Raw genomic sequence first — 23,729 nt, forward strand, 5'->3', positions numbered from 1 at the left:
TCTTAAGTGATTGTGTAATTGTGAGCTTTGTTCAGTGGGGCAGCCTCTGACGTGTACCTGGTCAGTCTGTAGGCTGATTACAAATGGTTAATAAGTGTAGTATCAAGGGAAAATCTCTGAACTTTAGAAAACATTAGCTGTTGTGACCTGTGAGAAATTCCTGCTTCATCCCTGGGAACAGAAATAGCAGAATTAGAATGAAATGAGTCCTCACAAGAACAGCAAATATGGCATAAAATGTAACATGTCTTTAATACTCAAAGCTTGGTTATAACACTCAGAATTCATCCCTGAAACTTCACCGAGTAACTTCCCAGGAACCATCACCTCGGCTTTCGTTTAAAGCAACTGAAAGGACATTAGGACCTAGGAAAAAGATGACACTGCTGACAGCTGGGGCACTTGACAAGGAGCTGAGGACCAGGTACAACATCTGTAGCTGTCACTGAAGCCCAGCTCTTTTGCACACGAAAGGCTAAATGTCATAGCATGGGAACACATGTAGAACTTGGAGGGATCCGCTGGATCTGCAAAGGTATCATCAGCTTTGTCCAGGCGAAAGATATTGCGGGAGGAATGACCTCTACTTTTGACATGGCTGGTGGAAGGAGATAGACCTGGGACCACTTTAATCAAGTGTAATTTCACCTAAAGGAAAAATATTCAATTAGTCAAGAATCAAAGAACAAAGGGATGAACTTCTGGCAAAAAACATTTTTGCTTAGACTTAGACTAACACACACACACACACTTGCACACGCATGCATGCCTCCCAATGGCCATCTCCATAGCTGCTTAGTGGTCCTGATTTTTGAGGGGGAGATTTTAGTACACACCCAAGCCCCACCCCACTCTGCCTTGGCCCTGCCCACTCTACCTTATGGCTCCACCCCTTCACACACCTCAATTCCACGGCCATTCCAGAAAATATTTTATTTACACCAGTGACAGCAGGGATGGTAAGAGTTGTGTTTCAGTTCACTCTATTACACCCCCTATCCAGCATCTATTCCCCCCAGGGACATAACCACGAGGGGGCCTTGCCCCCCCCACTTTGAGCATAAACCCACCCCAAAATTGTGGCACTGGTTGAATCAAGCCCCGCTAGTTGAACAGGTCCACTGCATGAGCTCCCTACCGTGCTGTTTGACCAGTGCAGCAGTTGGCAGCATGCTTCAGCCACTGATGCCAGGTCTCCCGCATATGCTCAGTTCGGGTAGGACAGTATAATGCTGTTATTCATAGGAGCCAACTTTTCAAAATGATTGGGGGTGCTGAATTCTTTTTTTTTTTTACAGGTGGTGCATTCCCCCTCCCTCTCCCCCTTGACCCCCTCCCCTGTCCCCCCTCCACTTCCCTCCGAGTTCCAGGGTCCCCCCTCCCTCCTTCCCTCCCTCTGAGTTCCAGGGTCCCCCCTCCCAGTCTTTAATTTCCCTCTTTTTACTTCATCTACCTATGGCTTTTCATCTTTTCCTCACCCTTATTCTCCCCATGCCCCTTCCTCTTATTCTCTAGTCTTTCACTAAACTCTATCCTCTCCCCTTTCCCATCCAGCAGTTACCCTCTTTCTTTCCCCATCCTTCCAGTGTCTCCTCTCTTTCTCTCTTACCCTTCCATCCAGCACCTTCCCTCTTTCTCCTGATCCTAACATCCAGGGTCTCCCTCTCTCTCCCCCCCTTTCTTCTATCCAATGTCTCTCTATCTCGCTGCCCTATTCCGTTCAGTGTGTCCCCCCCCTTTCTCTCCCCATCCTTCCAGTGTCTCCCCTCTTTCTCTCCCTATTTCTCTACAGTGTCTTCCCTCTTTCTCGCAATCTTCCATCCATCTTCCCTCTTTCTCTCTCCATCTGTTCAGCCAGGGTCCCCCTTTCTCCCCAGCAGCTTCTCCAGCCCCTTTCCATGTCCTCTCTTTCTCTCCCCATCTTTTCATTCATTTTTCTCTCTGTACCCCTCTTCCATCCAGCGTCTCCACTCTACCATTTCCTCCCCTCTGCTCTCTCTATTCTGCACCTCCTGCCTCCCACTCCTCCTTCCACCCGGTATCCATTTCCTTGACGGGCAACAGTGTCCCTGACAAAAAACCCCAAAACAAACAAACAAACAAAAAAAAGCAAGCATTGGGCCACAGCAGCCTTCAGGCATGTGCTGTTGGCTCTGCCAGTCCTCTGCCTCCACTGACGTCAACTTCCCGTTCTGGGGGCAGAGAGAGGAGAGATGGCCGTCAGAGCTGACAGCGCATGCCTGAAGGCTGCTGTGGCTCTGCACTTGTTTTTTTAGTAGTTTTTGCTGCCACTGTTGCTCATTGGGAGAAGCAGCAGTGGTGGTGGCAGTGAGGGGAAAAAGCGATCATTTGACCCGGTGTCTCAGCAGGAGACTTTCCCGCTTTGGCGGTAGTGCGGGAGATGATCCGCAAAAACAGAAGTCTCCTGCTGAATGTGGGAGACTTGGCAGGTCTGCTTCTCTGTTCAGAGCTCAGGAACTCTCTAGAAAGTTGAGACCCTCCTCTCACCTGTTCACTTTACCTCACAAGCTTTAATCAGCATGGGCTAATTTCCAAATGAACCAGGAATGTCTAAGATCACAATATCAAACATAGCTGAGGATCCTAAGCTCGTTTTTTTATGCACAACAATTTGTGGCTTACATTTTTGATAAACCTAGTGAGTCAGCCATTTGTGGAGCTGAGGAGAACCTCCTCGACCAAGCTGGGTAGCACTGAAAGAACTAGCTGGCTAAATTGTGGGCTTTACCTGGGAACACCTCCCAAGTGCCCATTTAGCTGAATTTAGGAGACTAAGGGGTGGGTGTTATTAATGTGGCACATGGGTCCTTATACAGCAGATTTATCCTTAGCTGTAGAACCGCAAGACTACCACTAGGGGTTACTGGAAACATTTTGAAGCCAGGAATCATTATTTATTTATTTGTTGCATTTGTATCCCACATTTTCCCACCTATTTGCAGGCTCAATGTGGCTTACAATGTTCCGTCATGGCATTCGCCATTCCAGAGTAAAAGATACAATTGGTGTTACATAGAGAACATGGATGACATAATGGAATTAAGCAATCAGGTATAGAGAGATAACATTCAAATATCAGGTAAGTCGTGATGGGTTACAGTTCCTATTATGGATCATTGTGGTATGGCCTTGTTGAAGAGATAAGTCTTCAGTTTTTACCTCTCTGAATGTGACCTCTGGTCCTGTTCATTTACCGAGACCCAGTTGAGTTTTCAGAGTCTTTATAAGAGGAAACTTTCCCTGATTGCAGAAAGAGCCGGTAAAGTCATCCAGATCAATGGCCCAAACCATGGCCCCTCCTAAGTTATTCATCTTCAAATACTGCACCTGAGAAGCAGAGGAGAAAGGTCAGGATGTATCCTGTACATCACGAGGCTTCCAATGTGGTCGATATTCGTACTGTAGTGCATGGGGGTGTAGGGTGGGTTTAAAAGACAGAAATAGGCCCAGTATGAGTGTACACTTACCTGTATTTGACAGAAGCGTTCCGGTGGGGGGGGGGGGGGGGGGGGCAGGCTGGTGTGTTATTTATCCACATATGTCTAGATGTTCAAAGGTGTGCACATATTTTCATGGCACTATTACGCACACCACACAGTAGGTGTAATTAAGTTTCAAAGCAGACTTCGGCATGGTGAAAACTTGGTAACTTATGCATGCAGTGGCCTGTAACAGAATTACCCCATCTGGCTCTTTTCTGTGCCCATAATCAAGGGGTGGCACAGAATCAAATAGCTCTTGAAGGCCAGTTTCTTTCTGTCCCTCCTTGTGAGCTCAAGGGCTGAGTGAAAAGCAGCCGGGCCTCATAAACCAGAGGCCTGAGATGAGGATCAGCGCTCTGTAAGAATATTTCTGTGTGTTCACCTTACGTTTGATGCTCTCGACGTTCTCGTATCCCACCCACTGGTTCCCTTTCACAGAATAGGGCACTTTCTGTTCCTCAATCCAGGTGGTGGTTGCGTCTTTCAGGAAAGTGCAAATCTGTAGTAACAAAAGGATGTGTATAAGGGACAGTTGTGCACATGACACTTAGCTGCTGTTCACTGGGAGGGTGGTACCTGCTCACAGCTGCTTATAAAACTCCCCATCATTTGTAGTTCAACAGGTTGAAAGATGCAGGATGTCAGAGTGCTTAAGTCACTGACAGTGGCGTTCCTAGGGGGGCTGACACCCGGGGCGGATCGCCGATACGGCCCGCCCCCCCCGGGTGCAGCGCCCCCCCGGAACAGCGCAATGCCCCCCCCGGCGAAAGAACCCCCGAACCCCCGGTGAAAGAACCCCCCCCCCCAGGTACACGCCGCTGGGGGGGGGGGGGTGCCGCGCGCCTGCCGGCTCTTCATTTTCATGCTCCCTCTGCCCCGGAACAGGAAGTAACCTGTTTCGGGGCAGAGGGAGCATGAAAACGAAGAGCCGACAGGCGCGCGGCACCCCCCCAGCGGCGTGCGCCCGGGGCGGACCGCCCCCACCGCCCCCCCACCTTGGTACGCCACTGGTCACTGAGTCAATGCAATTATCCTACATTTCAGTGACTCAAGTGACAAGGGGGCTTTTTTAATGCAGAATATGAGTTTGGATGGACCGTGCAGGTCTTTTTCTGCCGTCGTCTACTATGTTACTACATATGTAAGTTTACAGGCTGTGTTATAATTGTTGGGAATAGAGGGCGACTGAATCTGGGGTTTTCGGTTTTGGCCAAAACTGAATCTGCAGTGAAAATTCACTGCACAGTTTCATCTGAACCCAAACTGGGTGTCATGACCAAAAGCGGGATGCACGGCCCCTGGCCCACCCCCAACTGCCAACCAAAAGCCACTGACCTTCCCTCCCCCGGGGGCCTTCCCTATGGCCTTTTTGGGGCAGGAGCAATCCGTACTCACTCCTGCCCATGCCGGCTCCGCAGTCAAAATGGCGGACAGGGCCTCCCTTGACAGTCTTGCAGGGGCCATTTTGAGATTGGAACCAGCATGGGCAGTAGTGACTACTAGACCACCAAGGCCTACAGGTAGTGGAAGGGCAGTGGCCATGCAGCCTGCTTTTGTTCAGGGGGGGGGAGGAGTTTTGGTTTTAGTAATGGCGTTTTGAGCCAGTTTCAACACCAAAGCCAAAACTGAAATTAAGTTGGCCTCTAGTTGGGGGCATGATCTCTGCAGTCACCGCACTTAAAGCTCTTTATAGTAGTTTAATATCTCTTGTACAAGTTTTAATAAATTAAACAACTCAATAATATTAAGATTCAGACAACAGTCCAGCAGCGAGAGAGGTGCTATCCAGTTTTTTGCATTGAGTGTCACATGTATGATTATCTCCCCGTTGGCGAGAGGTTATATGTGTGTGCTCAATGCAAAGAGCTCCTAGCTCTCAGAGAATGAGTCCGTTCTCTTGAGGCTAGAGTATCAGACTTGGGAAACAGAGAGGTACATAGAGAAGACCTACAGGGACGTTGTAGAGATGTCCCACCTCCAGCCTGGCATCCCCTGTGCTGCCTTGGAGGGAGATCTCCTAAAAGGAGAGCATCACCCTGTTGAAGTAGGAAGTAATCCTATAGCCAAGACCTGCCCATCTTTCTGGGAAAGGAGGAGCCTATTCTAAAAGGATGGACTCCACCTTAACCGGGATGGAACCAGGCTGCTGGCGCTAACTTTTAAATAAGAGATAGTACAGTTTTTAAACTAAAATGGGGGTGGAAGCTGACAGTCATCCAGGAGTGCGTGGTTTGGTGTAGAGTATCCTTAAAGGATACCACCGAAACAAGATATTTAAGGAATCCAAGTAGAGAGGTTTCAACAATGCTGAAAGAAAGCCAGAAGTGGTTAAGGGGAGAGCAGAGTAAAGGAACCAAATTATCCTCATCAACTTCTAATCAACTTGTAGATATAAGGAAAAAAAAACACAATTTGAAGTGTCTGTATACAAATGCTAGAAGCCTAAAAATAAGATGGAAGAGGTAGAGTATGTAGCTCTAAATGATGAGGTAGATATAATAGGCATCTCAGAGACTTGGTAGACTTGAAGGAGGACAATCAATGGGACACTGTGTTAACGGGGTACAAATGATATTGCAATGATAGAGGGGATCAAATTTGGGGGGGGGGGGTTGTGCAATATGTTAAAGAGGGAATAGAGTCAAACAAAATAAACATTCCACATGAAACTGATAGCAGCGTGGAATCTTTTTGGATAGAAATTCCACGTGTGAAGGGAAGGAGTATACTAGTAGGGCTGCACTACCATCTGCCAGAACAGAATGAGCACACAGATGAAAATATGTTTACAGAAATTAGGAAAGCTGGTAAATTGGGCAACATTATAATAAATGAGTGATTTCAATTACCACTCACACAAGGAATCTGTAGAATTTTAAACCACAAAAATTCAAACTAATTCTACATAAATATTCTGTATCAGAAAGATTTGCAAACATTTTAAAAGTGCAGAAAAAAGACCTTAGTGAACAACAGAAGACACACCCATTTGTAAGGCAAGCCTTCGATACATAGGCTTAGCCTAGAATGGGTGGCAGAGCTGGTGGTTGGGAGGCGGGGCTAGTGCTGGGCAGACTTATACGGTCTGTGCCGGGGCTGGTGGTTGGGAGGCGGGTGGTGAATAGTGGAGTGCCGTAGGGATCTATACTGGGACTGGGGCTATTTAACATATTTATAAATGATCTGGAAATCGGATCGACAAGTGAGATTAAAATTGCAAATGACACAAAACTATTCAAAGGTGTTAAAACACATGTGGACTGTGAAAAATTTCAGGAAGACCTTAGGAAATTGGAAGACTGGGCATCCGAATGGCAGATGAAATTTAATGTGGACAAATGCAAAGTGATGCACATTGGGAAGAATAATCTGAATCATGGTTATCTGATGCTAGGGTCCACCTTGGAGATCAGCACCCAAGAAAAACATTTAGGTGTCATTGTAGGCTATGCATTGAAATCTGCCCATTGTGCAGCAGCGGCCAAGAAAGAAAACAGGATGCTAGGAATTATTAAGGCTAAAGGGGTTAAGATCTTCAGTTTGGAAAAGAGACGGATTGTGGGGGGGGGGGGGGGGGGGGGGATATGATTGAGGTCTACAAAATCCTGAGTGGTGTAGAATGAGTAAAAGTGAATCAATTTTTTACTCTTTCAAAGACTAGGGGACACTCAGTGAAGTTACATGGAAATATTTTTTCACTCAATAAATAGCTAAGCTCTGGAACTTGCTTCTGGAGGATATGGTAACAGTGGTTAAGGTATGTGGGTTTAAAAAGGTTTTGGACAAGTTCCTGGAGGAAAAGTCCATAGTCTGCTATTGAGGTAGACATGGAGAAGCCACTGCTTGCCCTGGGATCAGTAGCATGAAGTTTGCTACTATTTGGGTTTCTGCCAGGAACTTGAGACCTGGATTGGCCACTGTTGGAAGCAAGGTAGTGGGCTGGATGGACCATGGGTCTGGCCCAGTAGGGCTATTCTTATGTTATTATGTTAAAGAGTCTAACTGCAAACTTTTTCACATTCCTTGAAGAGCATCTCTCTGAATAAGAAAAGAGGAACTGACATAAGGCACCACCTCTGAGAGGTGAACCCTGGACTAAAGAAGATAATGGTGCCAGTGCACTAATTCACATGTTAACTGCAAAATGTTTACCTCATAGTAAGCCCAGAATCCTGCCTCTTTAGTGAATTGCCCGGGTAATGCAGGTCCTGAAGCTGGTGCTCCTACACTGGAGTCTGAAGATTTCAGGGTAAAGGATCTGCCGTAAGTGGGAATTCCCATGATCAGCTTCTCGGCAGGTGCCCCGTTGTCCTTCCAGTAGTTGATGGCGAAATCCTGTTAGAGAATAGGCTGAAGGTTATTTCTAAAGCTGAATGTATGACTCCTTATGTTTCCTTGCACAAAAAATGAGATGAACTGTAAGACTGGATCCTCACCACATTGAGGGATCCGGCTGATCCAGTGTCTTTTATTCCCTTGTACAGAGGACTGACATGTCCCGTGACCGACTCCCAAGACCCATGCAAATCATAGGTCATGACGTTGATAAAATCCAGGACCCTGCAGATGAGAGAAAGAGAGAACTGGTGGTCAGTAGGACGGGGTGTGTTTTATATACAGTGAGAAAGGGTTACCATATGGCTCCAGAAAAAGGAGGACACATTGATCCAGTCCGGGTTTTGCTTCCATTGAGAGCAATGGAAGTAAAACCCAGCCTGGCTCAATCTGTCTTCCTTTTTCTGGAGCCATATGGTAACCCTACGGAGTGAGATAAAGTGATGACAGGAGAGTGATTGGCAGTTTGTACCATTCCTGGACTACTCACTGTGAGATTTTAGATATTTCATAACCCGCATCGATGGTTCCTTTCCCTGCAGCCACGGCAGCACTCAGGAGAAGTCGCTCTTTTCCTGTGTTCTTGGCTTCTTGCTGGAAAGCTTTCATCAGGTCCTACGGATACAGATTCATAGCTGCAACTTTTAAACATCCAAATTGTTCATCCAAATGTAATCCTCTTATGATGGTCCTGCACTGAGGCCTCTACAAATGGCCTAACTTGTTAATGTGCCTGACAAATGCAGCTCTCTCCTCCCCAGCATCTCTGTTTTTATTAGAAGCCTTGAGTATGCAGACTGGATGGACCGTTCAGGTCTTTTATCTGCTGGAGGAGTCTGGCATCGGTTTTGTACAAAATAGCTTCCATGGCGTTAACAGGGTCTGAGATGCCAACCCTGATCCCTGATAGAGTTGGTGTTGTGATCTTTTACATGTGACTAGATGACCCTCCGCTGTGTAACTTAGGGGTAATTCTATAAAGAGATCAGCACGAACAAACATAAGTGACCAGGACGCCAGGCTACGTGTGTGTAAATGTTAATATTCCAGTTCCACACTATTCTATGAAACGGTACCTACATGCAATGGTGCAGGCACATGGTGGGCGGAGCCTGGGCAGGGCTTGCACTTACACATGCAACTTACACATGACTAAAATGTACACGTGGTTTTAAATAGCCAAGGGGTTCCGTGGCTCTGTTTGTGGTCCTGCTTAAATTTGTAAACAAAAGCAGTTATGTACTTTTCAGGCATACGATAGGCACCTCTTCAGAAAACCGATTGGTTCTAACATATATACATACACAGGGGCAGAGCATGGGTTGGCACAGTTCTCGCTAAGCTGAGCAGGAGTCCGCCACCTACCATCCTGCCAGTGGGGGGCACTGTTTCACTATTATATTTTTAATAGTGAGGCACAGGCAAGGTCTGCAGGACTCCAGGGAACCCGCCTGCCCCTAGCAATTGAAAGCACAATATTGAAGCACTGCCCCTTCTCCCCCCACCCAGTTCTATGGCCAGCGTAATGTTTATGTGTAAATTGGAGGGTAGCCTAATGGTTAGTATAGTGGCCTGAGAACCAGAGGAACTGGGTTAGATTCCCACTGCAGCTCCTTGTGACTCTGAGCAAGTGCCCCGGGTACAAAAGAAATACTTGTATTTAATATGTAAACCGCTTTGAAGGTGGTATATCAAGACTCATCCCCTTTCCCTTTAAATACTAAGCACATTAATACCCGGTTAAGCTAATATTCAATAAAGGAAAATAGATGCCTAAAATTCCCAGAACCGGCCTGTAATGTCTACGTTCTAAGTGAGGTGAAGGAGACTGGGCTGTACCAAGATACAGGACTTCGCATATCTCACCAAGATGCACAAGAGCTGACCTTACGTTAAGGCTTCTTCACTAAAATTACAGATTCCCCTTGTGCTTTCCTAAGTGAACCCAGGTCTAATCCCGTGTGTCAGACACAATGTGCTCTCTCTGTGGGTCTCACATTCAGGCTGGTGGATCTGTCCCACCTCTAAAACTTCTGGTCTCTAACCATCTCGGGTGAATCTTCACAAAGGTGGTTAATAAATCCCAAAACATAAACAATAACCCAAGGGCTGGGACAAGAGAGGATGTAAAAATGTGTTTTCCTGGAAAGTACCCAGTAGATCAGTTTCTGATCATTCACTTCCAGGGATGAACAATGCCTCCCCCACATCTACCTGGCTGACAATTCATGGTAGGTCCCCTTGTTTTTGTCTTGTTGACAGCTCCCTATATAACCGTTCTTCCCCCCCACCCAATATGATTGTATAAACTTTTATAATACTTCTCTCAGTTGTCTTTTCTCCAAGCTGAAGAGCTGTAACCTGTTTTACTTCTCTTCATAAAAGAGGAGTTCTTTCCTCTTTATCACTCCTGTCACCCTTCTCTGAACCTTTTCTAATTCCGCTTTCCAGGGCCATCCTGAGGGTTTTGCTGGTGATGCACCCACAAAAGGTGCAAGGGAGACAAGATGCACAAATCACTCCCCATTCACAGTATCCCCTTTGGTGGTTATAGCACAGTGGGCAGGGCAGAGGTACTAGAGGGCATGTCAGGTGGGGTGATAGGGGATGTATCATGCAGTGAGCAGGGCAGAGCTGCTAGAGGGTGTGTCGGATGGAGTGATAGGGGCATGTTATGCAGTGGGCAGGGCAGTGGTACTAGGGGCGTGTTGTGCAGTGGGCAGGGCAGAGGTACTAGAGGGCATGTCAGGTGGGGTGATAGGGGGTGTGTTGTGCAGTGGGCAGGGCAGAGGTGCTGAGGTGCTAGAAGGCGTGTTGGACAGTGGTGATAGGGGGGGGGGGGGTGCATGTCACACAGTGCACAGTTCCGGCTCGGCTCGGGATGTTTCTGCTGCTATATGTAAGAAGGGGTGACAAGAACTGCACACAGTATCCTACTGTAGGCGTGATCACACCATGGACTTACAGAAAAGCATAATGATGTTCTCCGTTCCTTTTCAGATAATCCCTAACATCCAACTGTTTTTTTTTTTTTGTAGCTGTGACACACTGGGCTGTCATTTTTAAGGCTTCAGCTCATTTACTTCTCTTTTGTTTCAATACCTGAACCAAGGTTGTGAACAGCATTTTATCTTGGGAAGGGCTTCCTCTGGACCCTGGATACTCCCAGTCTAGGTCCAGACCATCGAATCCGTGTTTCCGCAGGAATGACACCACTGAATTCACAAATGTCTGGCGCGTGGCAGCAGAAGAAACCATTCCTGTAAACCTAACAACGAAAAGGCATTTTAATAAAATTCAGAGGAGAGTCATGGAGGCAGGAGGTCATAGAAAAAGCTGAAAAAGACCCATCACACAAGCAGCCTCAAAACAACAACCCCTGCTGATTTGAAAGGTCCATATAGAATAGAATGGAGTGGAGGAGTAGCCTAGTGGTTAGTGCAGTGGGTTTTGATCCTTGTGACCTGGGTTCAATTCCAACTGCAGCTCCTTGTGACTTTGGGCAAGTCACTTAACCCTCCATTGCCCCAGGTACAAAAACTGATTGTGAGCCCCCTAAGGACAGATAAAGTACCTACATATAACGTGTATTAATAGTAATATTTATTTATATACTGCTTTTATCGAAGGCAGGGATACAAAAAAAACCCCACACATAATAAAAAGTACAGAGACACATTCACAAAAGAATGAAAATCCAAGGCAGTAGCAAAATCTCAGCTAAAAGTGAGTCCATGAGCAAAGAGCACAGAAAAATCAAAAGGATACAAAAAATGCCAAACAAAATAAATAGTCTCTCAAAGATCTCTTGAAATGCGCTAACCCAGATTCAGCCGTTAAATGTAGAGGCAATTTATTCCACTCTAATGGTGCGATGACAGAGAAAGCACCGGTCCAAGTCAAGCCTAAACGAAGGTACTGTAGTGGGGGTAATACAAGATTTCGCTGGTCCTGTGATCGCAATGCACGCGTCGTCACATGACGCATCACGGCTTGTTTCAAATAAACAGGTTAATCCTCATATGGATGAGTAATTAGCACCAATTTGTACAAAAGATGGTACTTGGTGAGCAGCCATTTCAAACATTTATGATCATATCTTACACAGCCCAAATAATCACACAGCGGAATTTTGCGTTGCTTGAAGTGACTGCGCACAAGACCGAGGTAACCCTAAATAAATGATGTTACAGTAGTCCAAGCTTCCTAGGATCATAGCTTGCACTGCCTTCTTGAAATCGTCTTGCAACAGTAAATGGTTTCAACTTGCACAACATACGTATCTTGTAATAAACATTATGTACTGTCATTTGTACTTGTGCTTTGAAAGAAAAAAGTGTAATAAATTTAAAATGAATCGGAGAACATTTTTCTTCACTCAACGTGTAATTAAACTCTGGAATTCGTTGCCAGAGAATGTGGTAAAGGTGGTTAGCTTAGCAAAGTTTAAAAAAGGTTTGGACGGCTTCCTAAAGGAAAAGTCCATAGACCGTTATTAAATGGACTTGGGGAAAATCCACTATTTCTGGGATAAGCAGTATAAAATATTTTCTACTTTTTTGGGATCTTGCCGGGTATTTGTGACCTGGATTGGCCACTGTTGGAAACAGGACGTTGGGCTTGATGGACCTTTGGTCTGTCCCAGTATGGCAATACTTATGTAACCTCCAAATTTTGTTACTTGTGAAGATGTTTTGACAGTCACTCCTAGAACCAATAAAATAGAGAGCAACATAAAAGATGTTTATGTTTGCTTATTAAAATGTGTTATACCACCCTATCAGAACAAACAGGTCAGGGCGGTTTACAAAACAAATGCTGAAAATGCAAAGAAATGTGAAGAAAAGAAATGGAATTCCATTAAGATAGGAAAGACATCACACAGACAGAACTTAAAATGAATAATAACATACTAAAACCCTAGTCAAGAAACACATCACTGATAACCTGCACCAAAAGCAACAGAAAAAGAGAATGTTTTAAGTAAAGTTTTAATCACAAATTGAAACAAAAGCAGCGTACATAACCTCTGTTTCCTCAATATTTAACTGTAATCTATTACGGGCCATCCAAGTCGAGACAGCATTAAAAACCAGTGTTCCTAGGTTGGCTGCCACCCGAGACGAATCGCCGCTGCGCCCCCCCCCTCCCGGCATATCACATCCACCCCCCCCCCCAAGTGCATCTCTATTACCTCCTGGGGGTGGAGAGATCAGTCGTGCGGTTGTCGGCTCCGCCAGTTCCCTGCTGCGGAAACAGGAAGTAATGTCAGAGGGAGCAGAGAAGCGGCAGAGCCGACAGCCTTGCAGCTGCTCCGGCAAACCACCCCCACCTCCCCGCCCTTGGCACGCCACTGTTGAAAACTTCTTGTAATTTAGAAGTTCCATCAAGATCAGTCCTAGACAAAGGGAAGAAAAACTGGATGTCATCGGCATACACACTCTATATGACGCTCCCGACGTTTGGAACAGAGTGCACAAAGGGTATAACTGATAGGACCAATCCCTGCAGAACTAGGGTATCCTCATTCTATAGCACATCCTCTAAAGTTAGGCGCTAATTGCTCGCTTATGCATGTAATGGCTAGGTGTGCATGCTGCGGGAGTCTATAACTCTAGCGCACAACTACCTTAGGCCCCCTTTTACAAAGACGCAAAGGTGCTTATGCATGTCCAACGTGCGTCAAATTGGAACTACCACCCAGCTACAGTGTGTCCCGGGTGGTAAGTCCATTTTTGGCACACGCCCAAGACATAAGACATACGCATCACCACACTGGGACAGACCAAAGGTCCATCTAGCCCACAACCCTGTCTCAGACAGTGGCCCATCCAGGTCACAATCACCCGACAAGATCCACGGTGCAAAGCATTTTGTACTGCTTGTCCCAGGAATAGTGGATTTTTCCCTACGTCCATTTAATAACATTCTATGGCCTTTTTCTTCAGGAAGCCATCTAAACCTTTCTTAAACTCCGCTAAGCTAACCGCCCAAAATACGTGGTAGAATATATTTTCTATTTTCTACCATGTGGCGCTTGTGTGCTGGCTGCTTACCACCTGGGTAGCATGTCAGACCTTACTGCTAAGTCAATGGGTGGTGATAAGATCTCAGGCTGAAAATGGACACGCACTGCTTTTAATTTTGCCGCGTGTCCATTTTCAGGCACAAAAATAAAAGCCTTTTTTTTCCAGGCACGCATCCAAAACACGCACCTACACCAGTGCAGGCCACTTTTAGGTGTGCCTTAGTAGTAAAAGGGCCCCTCGGTGCGTAAAGCCAAGGGGTGGGGCTCCCGCGTACGCATGCAATATGCCTTATTCAGCGCTATTGACGCGGCACGACTGCTGACTTATGCTAGTATTCTATCATGTGAATTACGAGCACAACTACCAATATAAAATTAGGCCCACAGCTCACGTAAAGCGGTCGCTAAATTGCAGCTCTCAGTTACAGAACTGAAGATTATCCAGACCAGCAGAGGGCGCCTGCGCTCCCTTTAAAGCAGCTCAACAGAGGAAGACAAAACTGACTAAGGAGACCTGGGAAGGGAGCCGGGAAAAGGTAGAGACAGTGGCGTAGCAGGGGGGGCTGCATCCTGGGGCGGGGCGGTTCGCTGTTGCACCCCCCACCCCCGGGTGCAGCACGATGACACCCCCTCCCCCTGACCAGCTCCCGCACCCTACCTTTAAAAAGAATATCGGGAGGCGAGGCGCCCTGCCTTGCACGTAAAAGAAATGTGGACCGTCGGGTCTTCCCTCGCTCTATCTGTCCCGCCCTCCGCTGACGCAACTTCCTATTTCCGCAAAGGCGGGACAGACAGAGCGAGGGAAGACCCGACGGTCCACATTTCTTTTACGTGCAGGGCAGGGCGCCTCGCCTCCCGATATTCTTTTTAAAGGTAGGGTGCGGTAGCTGGTCGGGGGGGGGAGGGTGTCGATTCGCCGAGGGGGGGAGCTGGCAGGGAGCACCCTCCCTGAGCTGACACCCGGGGCGTACTGCCCCTCCCCCCCTTGCTACGCCACTGGGTAGAGAACTGTGTCTGAAGTCATCAGAAGTAGGTTCTGGACACTGTAAGCTGATTAATGGCTTTTGTCTATCATGCTGTTAATATGGTTTTTCATCTAGTTCTGATAGGGCTGTATATCACGTTCTCTCTACTTCATTGGTTCTAGGAGTGACTGTCAAAACATCTTCACAAGTAACAAAGCACAAGTACAAATGACAGTACGTAATGTTTATTACAAGATACGTATGTTGTGCAAGTTGAAACCATTTAATGTTGGAAGAAGATGTAAGTGCCAGGTAGCTCATAACTATACAGTGCGATGTGTGTCATTTAGCGTGTGCTAAATCTGTTACCGCACCGCAGTAAAAGGACCCTTAAGTAAATTAAATTTCCAGACAGGGGTATTTACTAAGTTGTAGTTAAATTTCCCAATTTTAACACATCTCAATTCATCCCAGAAGACACTAACCTGCCTTACCTCAATACCACAGATTAAGACTTGGGTGCACAGTTGGATTTTGAGTTGCTACAGCCGGGAATGTTGTCCGTCCTCGGCCACAGCAAAGCAAAGATTTCCAGACCCCAAATCAGTAATACCAGGAACAACCCTCCTATCACTCCAATGAAATACCCAACTAGGGTTACCATATGGCTCCAGAAAAAGGAGGACACATTGATGCAGTCCGGGTTTTGGGTTTTGCTTCCATTGAAAGCAATGGAAGTAAAACCCAAACTGGCTCAATCTGTCCTCCTTTTTCTGGATGGTAACCCTATCCTGTCTACCCCCCACCCCCAGTATGAACCTTTTCAGCCCTCCCATCCTTTCCTTGCTAAGTGGGAGGGGGAGGGGGCCAGAGTGATCCCTACTACTAGGAATCAAACTGTCAAATAATATTTCTTCATGAAGAACACAAGTTGTGTTATTCAATTTGCATAACAGTGAGCTGCTTTGCATGCTTTTCAATGTTTGGCATCTCATTTTTACTTGCGCAGCATTAAACAATCATGCAAATAACAGAATGTTTGCTATTTGGAAGGTAATTTCTAACACATTAATGTGTCTATTAAGTCCACATTCAGGCTTAGCTTTCAAACTCCCACCTAAATACTATTCTGCAAATACCCAGCATAGATTTGCAAAAGGGCACGCAAGTGGGCGGAGCCTCACCTGCAAGTAAACTTCCAGAATACTATAGCTAAGCACATACCTGTGACGTTCAGGCATGAACACTTTTGCACCTGTCATGTGCGTATTTATGTGGTTACGCTGGCGTTCTATAAAGGAATGTAAGCAGCAGAACATAAGAACGGCCATACTGGGTCAGACCGATGGTCCATCAAGTTCAATATCTTGCTTCCAGCAGTGCCAAATCCAGGTCACAAGTACCTGACAGAACACCAGAGTAGTGAGATTCATGCTACCGATCCCAGGTCAGGCATCGTGTTATAGAACTGCCCTCTGTATGCACGATATTTGGGGGGGGGGGGGGGGGGGGAGGGTGTTTTTCCCTTAACATGTTGGCAACTTTGGCTCAGAATTCGGTGCATAGTTGTATCACATGTATGTACAATGGAATCCATGTACAGCTTAGAACTTACTTCTGGGTCCCAAAATTCCATCCACCAATGGCGAGCAGCGTCTTCAGACGAGGATTCCTGGGGAGAGAAGCAGAGGAAAGTGCTTTATGTGCTGTATCAGCTTCCAAGCTGGACTTTCAGTTCAGTGGGGTAAAGAGGGTTACTGACAACGTTCACTGTCCGCTCTGGACCTGAGTAATATCCTACGAGGAGCACTGTTCCTTCTAAGCCGAGCAGGGGTGTTTCAATATTGTGTTTTCAATCTTGAGGTTCGGCTCTGCAGAACTCGCTTGTCCCTCACTATTGAAAATGTGATCGTGAAACAGCACCCCCTACTGGCAGGATTGTAAATGCAGGACTCCCGCTCAGATTAGAGGGAACAGTGTGAGGAGCCATCTACTTCATATCACAGAGGCCTGGGAGTCTTTCAGACTTTTTTTGCACTATCCAAAAAGAATAAAACTTGAAATTAGTGATGGTATTTACGTCCAATTGGGTCAGGTTTTCAGGCTCTGCCTGATGAATCGGGTTGGACATAATAACAAAGAGAAGAACAGTTTGATCGAATAAGGAGACGGCATTTGAAGGAAGTGTTGTGTTCTCCACTAAGCAAGAGTATTATGCAGATTGTCAGATGGTATAGACACAGGGCTTTTTTTGAGGGGGTACTTGGGAGTACTGAGTACCGGCACCTTTTTCATTGTCTGCTAAAATTGACCCATAGTCCCCAAGTTTTAACGAAAGAGCTCAGGCCCTACACACAAATTCTGCCTTGGCATAGATTCTGTGACTGGTTGCAGGGGGCCTGGCTATTGTGGGGTGGGTCCCTCAGTGATCACCTCACCCCTGAAAGGTGGCCTGGCATTTGAGTACCGGCACCTTTTTTGCTAGAAAAAAACGCACTGTATAGACATAATAATAACAAGGATTGGTGGATTCAGGAAGATTGGGATTTCATTTACAGACACCATACTGAACTCGGAATTGTAATTCCTAAAAGTGCAAATAAGATAACGTGCAATGTATGATGTTACTGAAGTAAGAACAATTATTGCTGTACGTGGAAGTTTATCAAAGTGTCAAAGGATACAGTTCCATATATGTAATAGGAGGTGTGATGGCTTCAGTACTGTGGTACAGATTTTAGTGAATGGAATGAGAAACTATGAGTGGTGTATGATTAATATGGAATAGGTGAGTTGTGGAAATTTTGGAAAATATTTGAAGAGAAAATTTAATAAAGGTGATTTAATGAATGCATGTATTTATTTTTATTTATTATGATTTATTTACCGCCTTTTTGAAGGAATTCACTCAAGGCGGTGTACAGTAAGAATAGATAAAACATGAGCAATAGACAATTATGACAGTATACCATGCCATACTTTGTATTGTTTTTGAATATTTTTACTATTTGTAATAGAACATTATAATTGATAGTGAAGGGTAAAGGAGAGATGGAACATATGTTGTAATTACTCGATAATTTGTCTGTGATATTGTGTAACTAGATTGGAATACAGATACTCAAGGGGGAAATTTGTAATGAATATGTATGAGAGATCATAGGATGTGTATGCAAATCTTTCATGCATGATAATTAGGGATATCCTTAAAAAACAGATGTTTGCAGGCCTCAAGAGCCATCAGTGATCTAAATCTCCCCCCCCCCCCCCCATCATGTGTTTTCTCCGAAGATAAAACGCCTAAATGTGGCCCGGTGGCTCTAGAGCACAGTAGCCCCATACACCGTCTCCTGCTACCCCGCACAATTGCTTTAACTCGGAAAGGGAAATGAGAATTGATATACTGCCTTTCTGAGGTTTTTGCAACTACATTCAAAGCGGTTTTACATATATTCAGGTACTTACGTCTTCTTGAGTCCATTGAAATTCTGATACAATGTTTCATCGTTCCATTCAAAGGTTGTGATCTGGTTGTTGTTCATGTTGGCGAAGGCATAGATGAGATGTGTGCATAAGGAAGGGTCAATGTTCTCTGGAAGGAAGCGTCCCGCACCCTGTCTGTACTGGGCCCAGTTGGTGAAATAGCAAACTAGTTTAGTAGCACAACCTGCAAAAGACAGAGGACGTTACAAGGCAGATGTACGGGAAGAAGACGGAGGTCGTCTCCCACTCAAACATACTTATAGTTCATCCTGTAAGAGGGCAATTGTACATCAAGTGTGGACAATGATTTTCACCTGCTATTTAGTGCACGAGGAAGATAATTCTATAAGATAGCACCTAGGTTAATAGGAAGGAAGGTGCTTAAGTATCTTTATCAACGATGACCATCTAGCTGATGGATATGGACTCTGACTCCTGCTGAGCCACAGATAGAAGTCTGAGCAGTGGTGTAGCCAAGGGTGGGCCTGGGTGGGCCCAGGCCCACCCAGTAGCAGCACACGTATGGTGTGGCTTTCACCAGTTGAAAACTCCCAACAACTGTCCTCCTGCATACCTTGTAAATAGCAGATGGCATGCAGGTGAGACAAGGAGAGACCAAATCACCTGTGGGACAGGGACGGGGTTCTTCTGCCTACCCATCTTGAGTCCAGGCCCACTCAAAGTTGGGTGTCTGGCTACGCCCCTGAGTCTGAGTGTGTAAATCATGACTCCATCCACTCTCCCAGACTCCTCCCCTGAGCAAATTTACTGTACATGTACAAACCCTACTTTCCCCGCATGGACTTGTTGGCGTGGCTTTAATACTTGCCTTTTATGTGGGTAAATCAGCATTTTACCTGCATGAAATGTTTACTAAATCACCCTCACAAAGTTTTAAAAAAAATTTATGCTTAGTCTAGGGTTGCCAACTAACTCCAAGTTCGCCCGACAGGGTTGACCCAGTCCTGGGCTTACCCTGATCCATGCAGGGAATCCAATAGGGAAATCAGAACCAAAAGTCCCTGTATGCAATAGGCTAAGACCAGGAGTGGATCAACCCTATCAAGCGGATCTGGATCTAGTTGGCAACCCTAATGCTTAAGCTTCTGAAAATCCAAAAGTCCAAACCCCACTCCAACTCCACACCCAGGATACTTCTGCACATGGTTTGTTTATAAGGCAACACATCATCTGTACGATTCCCCCCAACAACCCTTCCAAGTCACACTAAAGTGAAAGTAGTTACTCACTGTACTGAAGGAAGAGCAGGACGGCCAAACCTGGAATGATAAAAAATAAAATGAGTTGGTCATTATTCATCCTGATTCCTGGCAGACAAGAGGTCACTGAAAGAAAATGACTGACGGCTTTTTGGTCAATTTCTCTGTTTCCTCATTACCAAAGAGAACAAAAGGCAAATACAGTGCGAAGATGTTACTGGTATCATTCATGATCTGTTGACTAAGATGACCATCCATGGATAGTACACACAAAACCCCCCCCCAGAAAGACACATTACATTTGCAGAGAGAATTGGAATATTTAAGTGTGTCTTTCCAGAGGTAAGAATTGAAAATGACAGCAAATAAAGACCATATCACCCATCTCTGCTCATCCATGCCATCTGCTAGTCTCTACTAACTCTTCCTCTCCTTCAGATATCCAACAAGCTTTTTACACAATTTCTTAAATTCAGATCCCCTCCTCATCTCCACCACCTCCACCTGGAAACCGTTCCACACATCCATCACCCTTTCATGAAGAAGTATTTCCCCAGGTTACTTGAGTCTATCCTCTTTTACCTTCATCCTATTTCTCGCCTACTGTGCATTTATGCTACAAAGGTATTTAAATGTCGCTTATCATATCTTCCGCCTTTCTTCCATATTGAGATATTTAAGTCTGTCCCCAGACGCTTTATGATGAAGACCACTGACCATTCTGGTAGCTGCCCTCTGGACCGACTCCATCCTGTTTACATCTTTTTGAAAAGGTTGGTCTCCAGAATTGTACACAATATTCTACATGAGGTCTCACCAGAGTCTTATACAGGGGCATCATCACCTCCTTTTTCCTGCTGGCCATTTCTTTCCCTATGCACCCAAGCATCCTTCTGACTTTTGCTATCACCTTTATAGATGCTACAATCACCCCCAGGTTCCTCCCTCTTTAGCCTGGAGCCTTAATCTAGCAATTCAGTCCACTTTGCTACATTACTAACTAGCTGAAATAAACCCCAGGTTGAGGATGTCCATCTTTCACACATATTCGTGTGCTACTTGCAATGGGCTCTTGCAAGTCAGCAGCACAGGGTCTCCATATGCTTAAGGTTCCCGGTGATAAGTGAGGGATGTGCCCGGGGAGGGGGAAGCGCACTGAGGTCCGTCAGACAATTATTATCTAGAAACACATTCAAAATATGTACCCTAGTTCACATCATTCACGGGGACGCCCCAGCCTACATTTCAGACCTGATAGACTTACCACCCAGGAATGCTAAAACATCATCCCGTACATTCCTTAATCTTCATTTTCCCAACTGCAAAGGTCTAAAATATAAACTAACGCATGCGTCAACCTTTTCCTACTTGAGCACACAATTCTGGAACGCGCTGCCGCGCAACTTAAAAACGATATATGAACTAACTGACTTCCGCAAACTACTGCAGACCCATCTCTTTAACACGGCATACCACAAAGATCAACACATGTGAACTCCTATACATATATCCAGAAATGTCTTACAATATCTGCTTATCATACCACTATCATGTTCTATCATTATCATGTTACCCAAGATCCTTCTGTAATACTAAATGTATACTTTCCTATATATATCCACTATCTGTGATGTATTGTAAGCCACATTGAGCCTGCAAAGAGGTGGGAAAACGTGGGATACAAATGCAATAAATAAATAATTCTTCTTATTTCCATATTTCCACTTGTAACCACTCGCCTCCACCTACCCTTCTCTCCTCCTTCCTGTACACATTAATTGATTTGCTTACTTTATTTATTTTTGTCTATTAGATTGTAAGCTCTTTGAGCAGGGACTGTCTTTCTTCTATGTTTCTGCAGCGCTGCGTATGCCTTGTAGCGCTATAGAAATGCTAAATAGTAGTAGTAGTAGTAAATTTAACTCCTCACTGCAGGATTCATTCCAGCTGTTTTGTTACCTTTCAGAAGAATTTATTTGTTAATTTTCTCAGTAAGAAACAGTCTGGCCACAAGTAATTTGAGTAAAAAATAATCTCCAGATTAAAAAAAAAAAAAACAAAACTTGATGATTCAGGCAGCTAAGAAGGGAAAGTTTTCCAAACCTTTAAACATTGATGTTTCCTCAGGAAGAAAATCTATATTGCAGTTTTGAAAAGGGAACTTAATGGTTTTAGCTGACGGCTGGGGGCACCTTCTAGATTCAGGAGTTTATTGATCTAAACAGCAGCTCAATTGTACCAGTCTCTGAGGAAGAAACTTCCTCAGAAGTGGACGCTGGTCCTTGAAAGCTCAGGCCTCAATAAACTGGTCAGTTTATAAGGTGCCACCGGCCTCTCTTGATTTTGCTGTAAAGATGAACATGGTGCCCCCTCGCCCCCTCGGAAGTTTTGACAGTCACCTCACACTCGAGCCTCAGGTTTCCTCAGGAGAATCAGATCATATTTCTCACCTGACATCTTTTGACTGCTAGGTCAATCCTTGGTTTTAACTCAATTCGATTACTGCAATTCCATCTATGATGGATGTAAGGAGGGTGTCCTAAAAAGGCTACAAATGGCCCAAAATACCTCAAGCTGCACCTGCTGCCCATTTAAGTCAGGATTATTTTTAAAATTATGCATTTTTGTCTTTCAAATATTATACGGCATGACACCGTATTACATGCAGCCCTTAATAATTATTCCTCTTCGTTCTAGGGACTACCTTAAACTTCATCTTCCAGATTGCAAGAGAGTTCGCTCTAAGACAGTTCACTCCGCAGACTTTAGATACCAGGGTGCTGCTAAGTGGTGGAACTCGCTGCCAACGGCAATCAGGGGTCAGCTGGATTGCTTGGTATTTCACCAAAGACTGAAAATTTTCCTCTTTGAGACGTTTCTACTCGTTGATGGAGTGTTAGATTGCAACTGGCCATCAATGGTTTATTATTTAGTTCTTATTTGTGCTATTCTGCTCTTACTTGATATTTTGTTTATGATTTTGTAATCCTTGCCTGTCATTTTATTTATTGTAAACCACATTGAACTCGAGTATGTTCAGGATAATGTGGGGTATAAATGTCTAAATAAATAAATAAAACCTGATACAGGTTTAATTATATTGAAGAGTCTCCTTTCACCCCTGACATCCCAAGCACTGAATATCCAAATTCTGCCCCGCCCCTTGCAAACATACCTGTGCACAGGCTCATCTTCCCCATACTGCCTATGGACGCTCTGGTCTGCCTGGGACTTGCTGCTCTTGTCCCTTTATTTTGGCTGCTAAGTCATGTTGGTTTGGATCACCTTCCTCTTTACTGCGCCCCCTCCCTTCCCTCCCCCTGAACACCAGAGAACCAGAAATGAGGAAATCACTGAAAGATTTCCCACATGTTTTGCCATCGTGCTCACAGGCCTTTCTTTCTTCTTGTGAGGGCTAAAACAGTTCCTCCCCCAGATTTTGTACTGCTTAATCATTCTGACTTCTGAGTTTCAGTCTTTTACAAGACATTGTGACAAACCTTTGGGCCAAATTGTTCATCTTGCGGAAATAAAATGTTCATTGTTTAGCTAAATCTACTGCTTTTAGGAGGAATTTTTACATCCAATACTTGATCTCACTATTACAAATCAGGACATCAACTGAACTTTAATGCATCCCCCCCCCCCCCCCCCGCCTTTTACAAAGACGCTACTGGCTGCTGGTGCAGTAATGCAACATTGCTGTGTGGCTTTGTAAAAGGGGGGGGGGGAGTGTGCAGATTTGCATCAGAAGCAAAGAAATGTAAGAGCAGCACATGATAGAGGAAGAGAATCATATCTAGTAACTTCAATCATTATCAATATAATACTTATAGACTGCTAGTTCCCTGTAATCAGGGTTCAATGTGGCATACATAATTACAGAAAACAAGCCGCATTGAGCCTGCCATGAGTGGGAAAGCACGGGGTACAAATTTAACAAAAAAAAATTCTTAAAACATAATTATAATAAAGCCAATATATTAGCTAACAATTAACTAACTAATAATGTAACTATAATAAAAATCAATTAGTTAAATAAAAAAATATCTTAAAATATTGATCAAGTTACAAAATAGGAATTTGACAAATTATACTGCATTATGTTATTAATCACAGCAACTACCCCCCCCCCCCCCCCCCGTTTACAAGGATGCGCTAGTGATGGGCTGTGTCGGCATTACTGCATCGCCAG

The 23,729-nt window shown here is 45.0% G+C and overlaps 1 protein-coding gene across 1 annotated transcript; it reads right to left on the reverse strand.

Moving 5' to 3' along the window:
* Positions 1-226: 226 nt before the first annotated feature.
* LOC115481999 (chitotriosidase-1-like) lies at positions 227-22,790 on the reverse strand. Its single transcript, XM_030221520.1, has 11 exons — positions 22,710-22,790; positions 19,565-19,594; positions 18,297-18,498; positions 16,447-16,503; positions 10,941-11,106; positions 8,329-8,453; positions 7,940-8,063; positions 7,656-7,838; positions 3,886-4,002; positions 3,181-3,348; positions 227-648 (listed from the first exon to the last, which is right to left on the reverse strand). Exons 1-10 carry the CDS (start codon positions 22,732-22,734, stop codon positions 3,208-3,210), a joined length of 1,170 nt encoding a protein of 389 aa, XP_030077380.1. The 5' UTR covers positions 22,735-22,790; the 3' UTR covers positions 227-648; positions 3,181-3,207.
* Positions 22,791-23,729: the final 939 nt, after the last annotated feature.

This window comes from Microcaecilia unicolor, chromosome 12 (assembly GCF_901765095.1).
Source record: "Microcaecilia unicolor chromosome 12, aMicUni1.1, whole genome shotgun sequence".
Lineage (NCBI taxonomy): Eukaryota > Metazoa > Chordata > Amphibia > Gymnophiona > Siphonopidae > Microcaecilia > Microcaecilia unicolor.

What these genes read in the sequence shown, in the direction of transcription:
- LOC115481999 (XM_030221520.1), bottom strand. Translation starts at nt 22,734, where the DNA reads ATGGGGAAGATGAGCCTGTGCACAG. An exon ending in GAAGATGAGCCTGTGCACAG is followed by an intron (nt 19,595 to 22,709) that starts GTATGTTTGCAA and finishes TTATCATTCCAG; the next exon opens with GTTTGGCCGTCCTGCTCTTC. An exon ending in GAAATATCTAAAATCTCACA is followed by an intron (nt 8,064 to 8,328) that starts GTGAGTAGTCCA and finishes TCTCATCTGCAG; the next exon opens with GGTCCTGGATTTTATCAACG.